The following is a 15,262-nucleotide window of genomic DNA, read 5'->3' as shown; positions in this document are numbered from 1 at the left end:
GTCAGGCATGATTTACCCTTCATGAAGCCGTGCAGACCCTGCTTGATTATACTCTGTTTGTCTAAATGCTCAGCTACTAAGGTCACTGGCCTATAGTTACCTGTGTTTGACTCCCTCCCTTTCGAATAAGGGTGTTACATTGGCAGTTTTCCAATCCTCTTGGGGTAAGGTGGGAGGAGCCTGGTGTGGAGTTTATACACCAGCACAGAACAGGCGGACCGAATGGCCTGTTTCCTTGCTGTACACTTCCTGAAACTTTCGAATCCATAATCCGTAAATTCTCAGGGAAAAGGATTGTGTCCACCTCTGCTCCGAGCTGGGAACCCGGACAGATCCCAAAGTGGAAAATGGAAACCTTTAAAATCCAACACAAAACACATTTCTCCCACATCGAACCCGCGGTTCCATTGTCTCCGGAATTCCCCATTTTATTGACATTTAATGTACATTTTCTGCAGATCCCAACCCGCGGGAACCGTCCGTCTCTGTCCTCCTGCCCCCGGCTGAAGACGTCTCCGCTCAGAGATTCGTCTCCCTCAGCTGCTTAGTGAGAGGTTTCTCCCCCCGAGAGATCTTCGTCAAGGGGACCGTCAATGACAAGCCGGTGAATCCCGGGAACTACAAGAACACCGAGGTGATGGCGGAGAACGGCAATAGCTCCTTCTTCATGTACATCCTGTTATCCATTGCAGCGGAGGAGTGGGCCAGCGGCGCTTCTTACTCCTGTGTGGTGGGACATGAAGCCATCCCCTTGAAGATCATCAACAGAACGGTTGATAAATCCAGCGGTAAACCCAGTTTTGTGAACATTTCCCTCGCTCTGATGGACACCGTTAATTCATGTCAATGAGAATCTATTGCATTTCGAACTAAAATAAAAATCATAAAGGTTTTTTCCTCCAATTGTGATTTAAATACACATCCGCTTAATTAATGGAGCTTCCACTTTGCTGATATCAGATCTGTTCAATGAGACCCGGGTTTCTACAGGTCTCGGCCCCAAGTCTGATACAACCAGTGCTCCCAGCTCAGATGCACCCTGGGTTAGAGACAGAACAAAGCTCATTCATTCCAGGATTCAGCAAAATATCTTCATTGACTTTCCTCCCGCTGAGGAGAAATCGGACAATTTCCCATTTCAGACAAACAAACTCATCACATTTAGATTTCGGTGTTCCTGCTTCTCTCATTGTCCATCCCTTTAAAATTAACGTCAGCTTTAAGTTGCTGGATCAGACCCACTGGGAACTGGATTGAGAGTCACACAGAATCATGGACCAACAATCGCCAGTCAAAGAGAGGGGAAAGTGAAATTGTTAATCCACTGTACCCCCACTTCCACAATAGAGAGAGGGGGAGGGGCATTAGTTAATGCACCATACCCTCACTTCACCAATAGAGAGGGGCAGGGGCATTAGTTAATCCACTGGACCCCCACTTCACCAATAGAGAGAGGGGGAGGGGCATTAGTTAATGCACTGTACCCCTACTTCCTCAACAGAAGGAGGGGGAGGGGGATTATTTAACCCACTGTACCCTCACTTCACCAATAGAGAGAGGGGCAGGGGCATTAGTTAATCCACTGGACCCCCACTTCACCAACAGAGAGAGGGGGAGGGGCTTTAGTTAATCCACCGTAACCCAATGCCACAACAAAGAGGGGGAGGGGCATTACTTCATGCACTGTACCCCCAATTCCGAAACAGGGAGAGGGGGAGGGGCTTTAGTTAACGCACTGTACCCCCACTTCCCCAACAGAGAGAGGGGGAGGGGCATTAGTTAATCCACTGGACCCCCACTTCACCAATAGAGAGAGGGGGAGGGGCATTAGTTAATCCACTGTACCCCCACTTCCCCAGCAAAGAGAGGGGGAGGGGCATTAGTTAACACACTGTGCCCCCACTTCACCAACAAAGAATCGGTGGGGGCCTGAGTTAATCCACTGTACACCCGCTTCCAACAATGAGATGGGGATGGCCATTATTTAATCCACTGGACCCACACTTCCCCAACAAAGAGAGCAAAGGGGCAATACTAACCCACTTTACCTCCACTTTCCCGACCAAAAGAGGAGGAAGGTGATGAATGAACTCTCTGTATCTCCACCTCCAGCAGGGAGAACCCAAAGGCAATTTGCTGAGCTGACCAGAGAGAGGGAGATTATTAACTCAATATCTTCCCAGTCCCCAAGCAGGGAGTTTGGAAGTAAACGGTTCTCTGGACTAAGAACTCAGTTACTGACATTACAAGACGGCATGTAGCTTACTGGCTGACGGGTGCAAAAGACCATCATGATCAAGATGTATTTTTTTAGCCCCCTTGTTCCTCTTATCCGTCTGCTGAGACCGATTCCCCAGAATCCAAATCCAGATGGTGATTGAATTCTCGCTGGGGTTTCACTGTTCTCTCCTGAGGCACCTCCTTGTATTTTTGCATTAGGTCACCTGATGTCAGCTTGCAACTCACACAAAACACATTTATATGCAGAAAGTTCAACATGTTCTACATCGGTATCAATAATACCCACAACTGGCAAAGCTACAGGCAGCTGATACAGATACACAGACAGATAAACAGACACAGACACTACACATATATGCACACAGACCCACAAACATACACACGCTCACATGTAGACACAAACACACACATGGACACACACATAGACACACATGCATAAACATACACCCAGGCACAACGAATCACACATATTTTGACACAAAAACACACGCAAACGTGCGCACAAATTCACAAACATGCACATAAACACAAACAAGCCCACATTTATACAGAGACAGGCACACGAGCACATCCACACATAGACACACAAATCCACACACACAAGTGGCTACACAAATGTACACAAACAGACACATGCAGCCACATGTCCACACAGATACACAAACATATAAAACCAGACAAGCAGGCTGACAGAAGAATATTAAACACAAATATAACAAATAACATATACATTAGCAGAATTTCACGATGACAGAAATATTTCCATTCAGAGACAGTAATCCACATTAACACACTTATGGACACACGGAGACACATATTAGCCGACTCGTACACACGCTAACACGAACACATATGAATACACATAGAGTCATCAATACACATCAATAGAGAGTTATAAATAACCATCAACGCATAAATAGCTCTGCTGCCTCACAGCGCCATAAACCCGGGTTCAATTCCAGCCTTGGGTGATTGTCTGTGTAGAGTTTCCACGTTCTCCGGTGTCTGTTCCTGTTTCCTCCGGTGCTCCGGTTTCCTCCCACAGTCCAAAGATGTGCAGGTTCGGTGGATTGGCCAGGCTATATTACCCCTTAGTGCCCACAACGTTAGGTGGGGTTACCAGGTTCTGGGGACAGGGCGGGGGCATGCGTCCAGGCAGACTGCTCTTTGGGAGGGTCAGTGCAGACTCAATGGGCCGAATAGCCTCGTTCGGCTAAATCAGGATTATCCGATGATGATTCTATGATGAATTACACGCATCAACAAACACACACACACGCAACGCACTTATCCAGACACAAACATTAAGACACTGACATGCATGTTGAACGTATAAAGACACATTAACACTTTAATTACTGGGCAGGGAAGTATAAACTTATTAACACAGGCATTAATATATAAACATAGATTTCAACACACAAACACACAGAATAAAACACTCATAAAAACATACTGACTTAAGATAAATTTACACAGATGCACAGATCAATACTCATTGACACATGGACACACACAATGACACTTATAAAGACATCGGGACACACAAATGAAGAGTAAAGAAACACGAATTTCGCATCTAGACAGACACAAATGATAAAGAACAAACACAAACGTCAGGCAAGGGCGGCACGGTGACGCAATGGTTAGCACTGCTGCCTCACGATCCCGCTCCTGGGTCTGTGTCCCTGTGGACTTTCCCCGTGACCCGTGGGTCTCACCCCGACAACCCAAAGATGTGCAGGGTAGGTGGATCGGCCAGGCTAACTTGCCCCTTAATTGGAAGAAAAAAGTTAAAGAGATCGATTTCTGAGTGTCATGAACTCAACAGTAGATATGCAATGACAAATATATTAAAGAATGAATTAGCAGCGGGAGAAAATGAAACGAGAATATTAAAAACAAAACGTGTATTAACAAACAATCTGATTATATTTATTCGGCTCTATCCCCGTAGATACCACAGACCACACCTGGACTGAAGACGATGAGGATGATAACGGCAACATCTGGACAACCGCTTCCACATTCATCACCCTGTTCTTCCTGAGCATTTCCTACAGCGCTGCAGTCACTCTGGTGAAGGTGAGAAGATTCAATCCACTCACACTTCAAACTGACAGAAGCCGTTTAAAACATCTCTAAATGTTTGATTGATTAAAAACTCTAACATCAATGTCCCAGATCATAAACATCTGCTTCATCATTTTCTCTCTCTTTTACAGATCAAGTGATCGGTTGACGTTCGGACGCTGTAGATTTTCCTCAGCTGTTTATTATGATCTGTGTGTGACAGAAATACAATATCTCCTCTTGGTGACTCTAACAGTAACATTCTCTCAGTTTATTATTCTGCATCTGTAACTGAGACAATCATGGACAGTATTTCTGCTTTTCAGTTTGAAATGTACGCGAAAATTTTGGCTGTAATGTAATTATAACTAATAATTTCTTTCAATGTCATGTCTAAATAAGTAATTTATCTCGTACCTTATTCACAACTGTTGCCTTCCCTTTATGTTGAGCTCCTGTTCTCTCTTTCTTGTGCCTGTTACAGTTGTACATACATTTGGCAGCTCAGAGGGCGTGTGTTCTGTTCTCAGTGTGACCCTCAATCGCTATGTTCCCTTTTGTAAACATCAAAATAAAGTTTTGTGTAATATTTTTGCTGAAATTTTAATAAATATTGAATGAAAAATGAAAAAATAAGACTAATCTGAACTCCTTTCTCTAGGTCCATCGACACTGATCCTCTTCCCCGATTATTCATTTTTCTCCCCTTTCCCAGACAGATATTTCTCACCAGTCCTGTCTGGGATGTGTCTGGACTCATGACCCATCAGTGAAAGAGCGACTGCGCCACCAAGCGGCCCATCCGGGTTACGACACCTTCACCTTTGTCTTTTTATGGTAAACACCAGAGACAGGATGATTGCACAGCTGAAGAATTCCACAGATTCACTCCCCTCTGATGGAAGAAATGTCTCCTCACCTCTGTCCTAAATTTGAGACTCCTTAATCTTAGATTATGCCCTCTGGTCCTAGACTCTCCCACAAGAGGAAACAAGATGATTTTTCAGGCTATGTACATGGTTAAAGCTCTTTCCACAGTCAGTTCACTGGAACACTCTCACTCGGGGGGCAGGGGGGGGGGGGGGGGTCTAGGGGCTTTTACACTCACACTGATGTTTGAAATCTCTTCCCACAGTCAAAACAGACAAACACATTGACAGTATGTACCTGTTAGGCAGGGAGGAAATGGTCGAGTGAGGGAAACATCGGTTACTAAAGCAGTTGAAACACTTGTCAAGAGGAAGAAGGAGGCTTATGTGAAGATGAGACGTGATGGTTCAGTTGGGTCGCTTGAGAGTTACAAGTTAGCTAGGAAGGCTCTAAAGAGAGAGCTAAGAAGAGCCAAGCGAGGACATGAGAAGTCTTTGGCAGGTAGGGTCAAGGATAACCCTAAAGCTTTCTATGGGTATGTCAGGAATAAAAGAATGACTAAGGTAAGAGTAGGGCCAGTCAAGGACAGCAGTGGGAAGTTGTGCGTAGAGTCCGAGGAGATAGGGGAGGTGCTAAATGAGTATTCTTCCTCAGTATTCACACAGGAAAAAGACAAAGTTGTCGAGGAAATACTGAGATACAGGCGACTGGACTAGAAGGGCTTGAGGTTCATAAGGAGGAGGTGTTAGCGATTCTGGAAAGTGTGAAAATAGATAAGTCCCCTGGGACGGATGGGATTTATCCTAGGATTCTCTGGGAAGCTAGGGAGGAGATTGCTGAGCCTTTGGCTTTGATCTTCAAGTCATGTTGTCTACAGGAATAATGCCAGAGGACTGGAGGATAGCAAATGGTGTCCCCTTGTACAAGAAGGGGAGTAGAGATAACCCCGGTAACTATAGACCAGTGAGCTTTACTTCTGTTGTGGGAAAAGTCTTGGAAAGGTTTATAAGAGATAGGATGTATAATCATTTGGAAAGGAATAATTTGATTAGAGATAGTCAACATGGTTTTGTGAAGGGTAGGTCGTGCCTCACAAACCTTATTGAGTTCTTCGAGAAGGTGACCAAACAGGTGGATGAGGGTAAAGCAGTTGATGTGGTGTATATGGATTTCAGTAAAGCGTTTGATAAGGTTCCCCACGGTAGGCTATTGCAGAAAATACAGAGGCATGGGATTCAGGGTGATTTAGCAGTTTGGATCAGAAATTGGCTCGCTGATAGAAGGCAAAGAGTGGTGGTTGATGGGAAATGCTCTGACAGGTGTCTAGTTACTAGTGGTGTGCCACAAGGATCTGTTTTGGGGCCGTTGCTGTTTGTCATTTTTATAAATGACCTGGAGGAGGGCGTTGAAGGATGGGTGAGTAAATTTGCAGATGACACTAAAGTCGGTGGAGTTGTGGACAGTGCAGAAGGATGTTACAAGTTACAGAGGGACATAGATAAGCTGCAGAGCTGGGCTGACAGGTGGCAAATGGAGTTTAATGCAGAAAAGTGTAAGGTGATTCATTTTGGAAGGAATAACAGGAAGGCAGAGTACTGGGCTAATGGTAAGATTCTTGGTAGTGTGGACGTGCAGAGAGATCTCGGTGTCCATGTCCATAGATCCCTGAAAGTTGCCACCCAGGTTGAGAGGGTTGTTAAGAAGGTGTACGGTGTGTTAGCTTTTATTGGTAGAGGAATTGAGTTTCGGAGCCATGAGGTCATGTTGCAGTTGTACAAATCTCTGGTGCGGCCGCATTTGGAGTATTGTGTGAAGTTCTGGTCGCCACATTATAGGAAGGATGTGGAATCATTGGAAAGGGTACAGAGGCGATTTACAAGAATGTTGCCTGGTATGGAGGGAAGATCATATGAGGAGATGGACACTGGGCTACCAAAATGGAGAACAGCTAAGGCTGTAGGGAGAAAACAGTTTTAGCCAGGACAAGCAGTTTGCAAAAGGCTAATTAGCATTCTGCACGTATCGAAACCAGTTTATGGCCAGGTGCAAGATCTCAACCAAAGGTGTAAATGGCAACAACGCTTTGCATAGTAATGAGGCGATCAAGATCCAGGCCAGCACAATAGATACATTTAGATATGAATAGATACTTTTGAGAGAGGCCCAGACGAAACGGCACCAGAAGTATCCACCACAAAGGACCCTAGAGACCGCCCCACCCATCGAGAAGAGACCCTCAGATTGGGGGATTTGTAAGATATCGATTGGGAAATGACCCAATCGATACATGGCAGGTAAAGGCCCGCCCCGAAGAGGCACGGACATTGGGGGACCTATAAAGGTAGACCCCGCACATGGTTCTGTCTGTTGTTGCTCCGGCTTGCTGTTGACCCCGGCCCAGATCTGTCTGTTGTTGCTCCGGCTTGCTGTTGACTCCGGCCCAGATCTGCTGTTTTTGCTCCGGCTCCGCTTCTGACTCCGACTCCAGCCTCCAGATCCTGTCTTTCATCACCGGCCGTTGAGCACCAGCCATCGTTCAGTAAGTGCCAAAACGACGCCCGCTACGTGAAACCCGGCATTGCTTATACTCTAGCCGACTATTAGTGAACAGAAGGTGCAGTCCAGATAGGAACAAAGGCCTTGTCCCCTGACCTTGCTGGTTCCTACTTAGATAAGTATTTAGTCGTTTAATAGTAGAAATAAGTATTAGTCTTTAGCGTATGCATGCGTATTTATTATATTGGTTATAATAAATATTAATCGTTTGAACTTACTAATCGGTGTACAGTTTTATTACTTTGAACCTGACCTTGATATACTTGTGAGGTGTCTAAATACGGCACCATGCGACTCCGAGCTGAAATTACATACACAGAGCTGTAGTAGTGTTAAGCACACGGCGTTTAAACGGAGGCGTGTTAATACACTCCAATAAACGCGTAATACACTCAAGTAAAACACGCAACAGGAGGGAAGATCATATGAGGAAAGGCTGATGGACTTGAGGCTGTTTTCGTTAGAGAGAAGAAGGTTAAGAGGGGACTTAATTGAGGTATACAAGATGATCAGAGGATTAGATAGGGTGGACATCGAGAGCCTTTTTCCTCGGATGGTGATGTCCAGCACGAGGGGACATAGCTTTAAATTGAGGTGAGATAGACATAGGACAGATGTCAGAGGTAGGTTCTTTACTCAGAGAGTTGTAAGGGCGTGGAATGCCCTGCCTGCAACAATAGTGGACTCGCCAACACTAAACGCATTCAAATGGTCATTGGATAGGCATATGGACAATAAGAGAATAGTGTAGAGGGACTTTAGAAGGGTATCACAGGACGGCGCAACATCGTGGGCCGAAGGGCCTGTACGGCGCTGTAATGTTCTATGTTCTATGTTTGTGATATTTAGACCCTAATGAATTAAGCGACTGTCAGATCTTGATGTTATATTTGGTTCGAGTTGCCCAGCTGCTAATCCTTCCGTTCTAATGCCTGAAAAAGAAGTTTACAAACATAATCACTCTAAGAATGGGATAGAAATTCACAACAGATCATTCTAGTTTCTATCGAACCTTCTTTCCTCTCTTGCTTTCCCCAAGCATGTGGTTCAGTCAAAATGAAAGACCAAAATCAGCTAGAAATCGCAAACAAGTGTAGGGAACCTTCCTAACTGAACCAGAATATTGTTCCCAGTGTCTCTGAAACACTCTGTCCGCTGAGGAATCCACTGGTTGTGGAAGGTGTCAAGCGTTCTGGTGGATACCACATGCTCCCTCTGCAGGGCCACTGGGAATAGACAAGTCCATGGAACAGAAGTCAGCAGCCCGAATAACCACTCACACACCTCCATAATAACAATAATCTTTACTGTCACAAGTAGGCTTATATTAACACTGAAATGAAGTTTCTGTGACAAATATTTAGTTAAACACGGACCTGAATAAGGAAACTTAGCAGCCACCTGTGAAGTTTAAATGTCTCGTTGTGTCAGGATGAACCAGCATTTGAGGAGAATGAACTTGAATTGATACAAAGATAAGCATGAGTAAGCATCGTAAGCTGCTATTGTATCGGGGTGTTCTGGATCTCAGAGTTTTAACCCGGTAGTTAATTGTCAGGGATGCAGTATAATAAACCTTGGACAAAGCAAATGTGTGTGTGAGACGCACCAGGAACCAGCTTAACTAGCAGAGCTGAATGTCTCCCAGTGCAGCCACAGGACTGAACTTATTCCAGCTTCCAAGCCCACCTCAGACCCAACCTCCTGGATTTTCAGCTACAAGAACGTTTGAGGACTTTGGGTCTGAACTCGTTGGGGTTTAGAAGGATGAGAGGGAAACTTATTGAAACTTACAAGATACTGCGAGGCCTGGGTAGAGTGGACATGGAGCGGATGTTTCCACTTGCAGCAAAAAATAGAACCAGAGGACACCATCTCATACTAAAGGGACGATACTTTGAAACAGAGATGAGGACGAATTTCTTCAGGTGGTGAATCTGTGGAACACTTTGCCGCAGAAGGCTGTGGAGGCCAAGTCACTGAGTGTCTTTAGGACAGAGATAGATAGGTTCTTTATTAATAAGGGGATCACGGGTCATAGGGAGAAGGCAGGGGAATGGGGATGAGAAAATATCAGCCACGATTGAATGGAGGAGCAGACTCGATGGGCCAAATGGCCTAATTCTGCTCCTATATCATATGGTCATATGAGAAACTTCAGAGACTCATGAGAATTATTTGTGTCTAAAAACGCTTCACTCCAACTAAAGAATCAGCTCAATAAGAAGACAACAGATCTGCAGCGATATAAAGATTGCAGTCTACATTCCATTTTCATCATCACACCTTCAACTTCACCTGTACCTAATTTCTGTGTATGTCAGTGAGTGAAAGAGCCGAGAGACTTAGATGCTCAAACATCCAGGGAAAGGTTGTGAAAATAAATAACTTTTATTCCTTTAAAAATCACCAGTACGCCTGCTGCTGAAATGTATTTTAAATAAAGAAATATCACGCTGAGGGTCAGAAAAATCACACAAACATCCTGATAATGGACGGGAAAGGACCACGAAATGTAATCACCCGTTGTATAACCCCCTTCAGGGAGCTATATAGAGGCTGCAGCCTCTCACACTGAATGTATACGTGATCCATTGACACTTCCAGCCTGCAATCATCAGCTTCAGCCTGGGAGTGGGTGAAACATTTAAAAAACCTGTTGCAAACTTTTAACCTTAGGGCATTAGGACCCGGCTGGGAACAGAAACCTTCCGGCCCCGCCCACCAGCTGTTGCGTCACCAAGACGCCAGCGCATGCGCTCTGCTTCCCCAAGATGGTGGCTGTGAAGCAGGTCCCGGGAGAGAGCTGACCGGCGGTGATGTGACCTGAGGATCACCACACCTCAGGCAAGGGGCCAGGTTGGAAGGGAAGGCGGTGCCTTCAGGAATAACTGGGATGGTGATGTTTGGTCAGTTGCTGCAGTCTGTGTAGTGAAGGTGCTGTCACAGTGGTGTGAGATAAGGAAGTACAGGATTATCACCCAGCAATGATGAATTAAGGGGAATGTAAATCCAGCCCAGGCTACTTTCAGATTGGAAAGGGAGCTGAGGTGTGTCCTTAGAGCTGGTGAATGTTGTGGCTTTGCTAGTTTCTCTGTAAAGTCCTTCTCATTCATTCACTCTCTTTACAGCACGGATAGAGGCTCTTTGGCCCATTCATAATAATCTTTATTAGTGTCACATGTAGGCTTACATTAACACTGCAATGAGGTTATGATGAAAATCCCCTAGTCGTCACACTTCGGCGCCTGTTCGGGTACACAGTGAGAATTCAGAATGTCCAATTCATCTCACAAGCTCATCTATCGGGACTTGTGGGAGGAAACCGGAGCACCCGGAAAAACCCCACGCAAACACAGAGAGAACATACAGACTCCCCACAGACAGTGAGCCAAGCGCAGAATTGAACCCAGATGCCTATTGCTGTGAAGCAGCAGTGTTAACCACTGTGCTATCATGCTGCCCAGAAGATTATTAGATTACTAATTCTGGATGAATTGTGTCCCAGGATGCTATGGGAGATGAGGGAGAGATTACAGCGGCTCTGAGCCAAAGTTATAACCACAAATTAGACCTGTTTTCGTCAAATATTTAGACAATTAAGGTGTGATCTGATTGAAGTATTTAAGATATTAAAAGGGAAAGACAGGGTAGATAAAGATAAACTATTTCCACTGGTTGTAGATTCTAAAACTGGGATCATTGTCTAAAAATTAGGACTAGACCATTCAGTAGAGTTGTTAGGAAGAACTCCTTCACACACAGGGTGGGAGAGGTTTGGAACTCTCTCCCACAAACAGTAGGTGAAGCTGCATCAGTTGTTAATTTTAAATCTGAAATAGAGTTTTGTTAAGCAAATATATTCAGGGATATGGAGTTACGTCACACCAGCCATGATCTCACTAAATAGCAGGACAGACAAGAGGGGCTGAATGGTCTACTCCTGTCCTTGTGTGTATTTCTGTGATTCTGAAATTCAGACAACACCATGACAGGGAAAGAGTCTGGATTAAAACCTGAGTTAGTCCGAGCTGCAAACCATCCCTCCAGATCCTTGCCCTTCATGCATTTAATGAAGGTCAAGGCAATAGTTGGATTATTGAAAGACTTGATCAAGTTGTTGGAGTCCATTTTTCGGGTCTCACGATAAAGCCTGACGTTATTCACTGCCCACAGGCTTGTGCTGCCTTTGAACTTCATTGAAGCCTCGACGCTTTGTGTTGCTGCTGAAAAGCAGCTACTCCCACATCCGTATCACATGCCTGACACCCCCCCCCCCCCCCCCCCCTCCCCGCCACAGACATATTTCTAATAGAGGGTGTCGAGGGTTATGGGGAACTGGCAGGAAAATAGAGAGAAAGCTGAGATGAGGAGGGATTTCTTTATTCAAGGATGCGGTGAAGGTTTGGAATTCTCTCCCCGCGAGGATGCTGGAGCTTCAGTCATCAAGTATTTCCAAGACACAGATTGATAGGTTTCCAGATATTGAAGATGTTGAGGGATATGGAGGATAGTGTGGGAAAATGGTGCTGAGGTAGATCGGCCAAGGATCTCATTGAATGATTGAGCAGACTCTGTGCGCCGAATGGCCTAATCTTGCTCCTATTCTAATCTGTGTCGTGGTCAGGAAGCAGTGAGCTGAGCTTGCATCTGTCAATCAGCATGAACCAGCACCTTCAGGAGAATTGGGAGGGTGAATATTAGATACAGCAGAGTCAGAATGGAGGGAGAGTGTATGGGATGGAGATTTACAGCTTTTGGAGAACGAGAGAGGAAATAATGTTCCATTGGAACTAGAATTGTCTGTCTGAGTTACTATCCTGTACTAACAATGATGACTTTGGTATATTGTTTTCACAGGATATTAGATGAGGAGGAATTACAGACAGAAATCTCAATGTTACATCACGATCTGACAGTCACACAATTGCTTGGAACCTGAGTATCATCGGACTCTGAATATCATCTGCCTTTGAATCTAGAAGAAGAATTGATTGCCCGAACTATCAGCTTCTAAACATTTCAAACATCAGTGTGACTGGAAAAGCACCGAGACCCACACAACACACACCCGAGTGAGAGTGTTCCAGTGAACTGACTGTGGAAACATCAGTGTGACTGGAAAAGCACCGAGACCCACACAACACACACCCGAGAGAGAGTTCCAGTGAACTGACTGTGGAAAGAGCTTTAACCAGTTACACAGCCTGAAAATAAATCACACCATTCACAGCGGGAAGAGACGGTACCCGTGTTGTATCTGTGATTGCCCAACCTGGAGAGACACGAGGAAACCCAAAACATGGAGAAACCATGGAAATGTGTGGACTGTGGGAAGGGATTCAGATTCCCATCTCAGCTGGAGACTCATCGACGCAGTCACACTGGGGAGAGGCCGTTCACATGCTCCCAGTGTGGGAAAGGATTTACTCAATTATCCAACCTGCAGTCACACCAGCGAGTTCACACTGGGGAGAGGCCGTTCACCTGCTCCCAATGTGGGAAAGGATTCTGTGATTCGTCCCACCTATTGAGACACCAGCGAGTTCACACTGGGGAGAGACCATTCACCTGCTCCCTGTGTGGGAAAGGATTTGCTGAAGTATCCGACCTGCAGAAACACCAGCGAGTTCACACTGGGGAGAGGCCGTTCACCTGTTGTCAGTGTGGGAAAGGATTTAGTGAAGTATCCGACCTGCGGAGACACCAGCGTGTTCACACTGGGGAGAGGCCATTCACCTGCTCTCAGTGTGGGAAAGGATTTACTCAGTTATCCACCCTGCGGAGACACCAGCGATTTCACACTGGGGAGAGGCCATTCACCTGCTCTCAGTGTGGGAAGGGATTTACTGAGGTATCCAACCTGCAGAAACACCTGCGAGTTCACACTGGGGAGAGGCCGTTCAACTGTTGTCAGTGTGGGAAAGGATTTAGTGAAGTATCTGACCTGCGGAGACACCAGCGAGTTCACACTGGGGAGAGGCCATTCACCTGCTCTCAGTGTGGAAAGGAATTCATTGATTCATCCACCCTGCGGAGACACCAGCGAGTTCACACTGGGGAGAGGCCATTCACCTGCTCTCAGTGTGGGAAGGGATTCACTCAGTTATCCCACCTGTGGAGACACCAGCGAGTTCACACTGGGGAGAAGCCATTCATCTGCTCTCAGTGTGGGAGAGGATTTACTCAGTTATCCAACCTGCGGAGACACCAAGTTCAAACTGGGGAGAGGCCATTCACATCTCAATGTGAGACGGGATTGCACATTTCATCGCACCTGCTGTGACACCAACAATTTCACAATTGATTACAGGGTTTGGATTCTGCTGTTATTGTTCCTGCTCTACACCCAGAACTGCATTTTGTTCATTCTGACAGGTGATCAGTGGGGATGGTCGGAGGGTTTCTTTCTGCTGGACTGGCCGGTCTCACCACTTTGCCTCCAGTGGGCTGATGCTCTTTGAGCCTTGTTGCTAATAACTGGCTTCAAATTGCACAAGGATCACAGAGTGAAAGGGGGTTTGGAAGTGTGAAGATATTTAGTTACTATTTCTGTTTGGTACCCCGCCAAAGCATGCCACATTGCCATGGAGATGGGCCCTGGTGGTTACATGGTTCTTGTGTTTAATTTATCTGGGTGTTCCTCACAGAAGAAAACTATCAGGGTACGAGGGGCAAGTTGTCTGAGGTGGATGGGAAACTGATTGGTACCGGGAATACCTAATATTTAAGGAATTATTACATATTTATCAGGGGGTTGATGATGCAGAGCGAGGCCAACAGTGAGGATTCAACTCCCGTACTGGCTGAGTTTATTGATGAAGGCCCGGCCTTCTCAATCAGGCCCCTCGCCTGAGGTGTGCTGACCCTCGGGTTAAATCGCCTCCAGTCAGCTCTCTCTCTGTCAATGGCGAGAGCAGCCTATGGTCCTCTGGGATTTTTGCAACCTTTTATTCACATATATACAACAAATATAGATTCCTTTAAGGAACAAATATCCAACAGGAAAAGTGATGCAATCTTGGTTAACAAGAAAAGTTAAAGATTCCATGAGATCCATTAGAATTCAGCAAAGGAGGACCAAGAAACTGATGAGAGCAAACTGGCGAGAAAGATAAAAACCGAGTGGAAAAGCCTCGACAGGAATGTGAAAAGGAAAAGATTAGCAAAAACCAATGTGGGTCCATTCCACACAGAGACAGGAGAGTTTGTAATGGGAAGTAAGGAAATGGCAGAGAAACTAAACAATGTGTGTCTGTCTTCACAGAGGAAGATACAGAAATTGTCCCTAAAACACCAGAGAACCAAGGGACTGGCAGAGATTAGTAGTACTGGAGAAATTAATGGGGCTGGAAGTGAATAAATGCCCAAAAGCTGATGATCTACATCCCAGAGTGTTGAATGAGGTGGCTGTAGAGATCTCTATTCCGCATTCTAAATTCCCCTGACTCTATCTGGAACGGACAAACCTTTGTCTGAGCAAAACGTTTCCTTTTTACGTAGCCGTAGAAGCTTCAACAGT

At 45.5% G+C, this 15,262-nt stretch overlaps 1 protein-coding gene and 1 long non-coding RNA gene across 3 annotated transcripts; both read left to right on the top strand.

The window, feature by feature from the left end:
- The first annotated feature begins 707 nt into the window (after positions 1-707).
- On the top strand, positions 708-4,649 carry LOC119960340. The gene is made up of 3 exons (XR_005459380.1): positions 708-788; positions 4,199-4,326; positions 4,467-4,649. It is a non-coding gene; the product is annotated as an uncharacterized LOC119960340 (long non-coding RNA).
- A 5,857-nt stretch (positions 4,650-10,506) lies between these two features.
- LOC119960335 (zinc finger protein 239-like) lies at positions 10,507-14,136 on the top strand. Of its 2 annotated transcripts, none has more exons than XM_038788073.1 (2): positions 10,507-10,639; positions 12,601-14,136. In XM_038788073.1, the coding sequence occupies exon 2, from the start codon at positions 13,043-13,045 to the stop codon at positions 14,024-14,026; it is 984 nt and encodes a 327-aa protein (XP_038644001.1). In that variant the 5' UTR covers positions 10,507-10,639; positions 12,601-13,042; the 3' UTR covers positions 14,027-14,136. The 2 variants fall into 2 exon arrangements, with proteins under 2 accessions (XP_038644001.1, XP_038644002.1); XM_038788074.1 differs by having other exon boundaries at positions 10,593-10,649.
- Positions 14,137-15,262: the final 1,126 nt, after the last annotated feature.

The sequence above is a fragment of the Scyliorhinus canicula genome, unplaced genomic scaffold (assembly GCF_902713615.1).
Source record: "Scyliorhinus canicula unplaced genomic scaffold, sScyCan1.1, whole genome shotgun sequence".
Taxonomy (NCBI): domain Eukaryota; kingdom Metazoa; phylum Chordata; class Chondrichthyes; order Carcharhiniformes; family Scyliorhinidae; genus Scyliorhinus; species Scyliorhinus canicula.
Note: the sequence above shows the minus strand (reverse complement) of the source record. Positions and strands in the feature narration are given on the sequence as shown.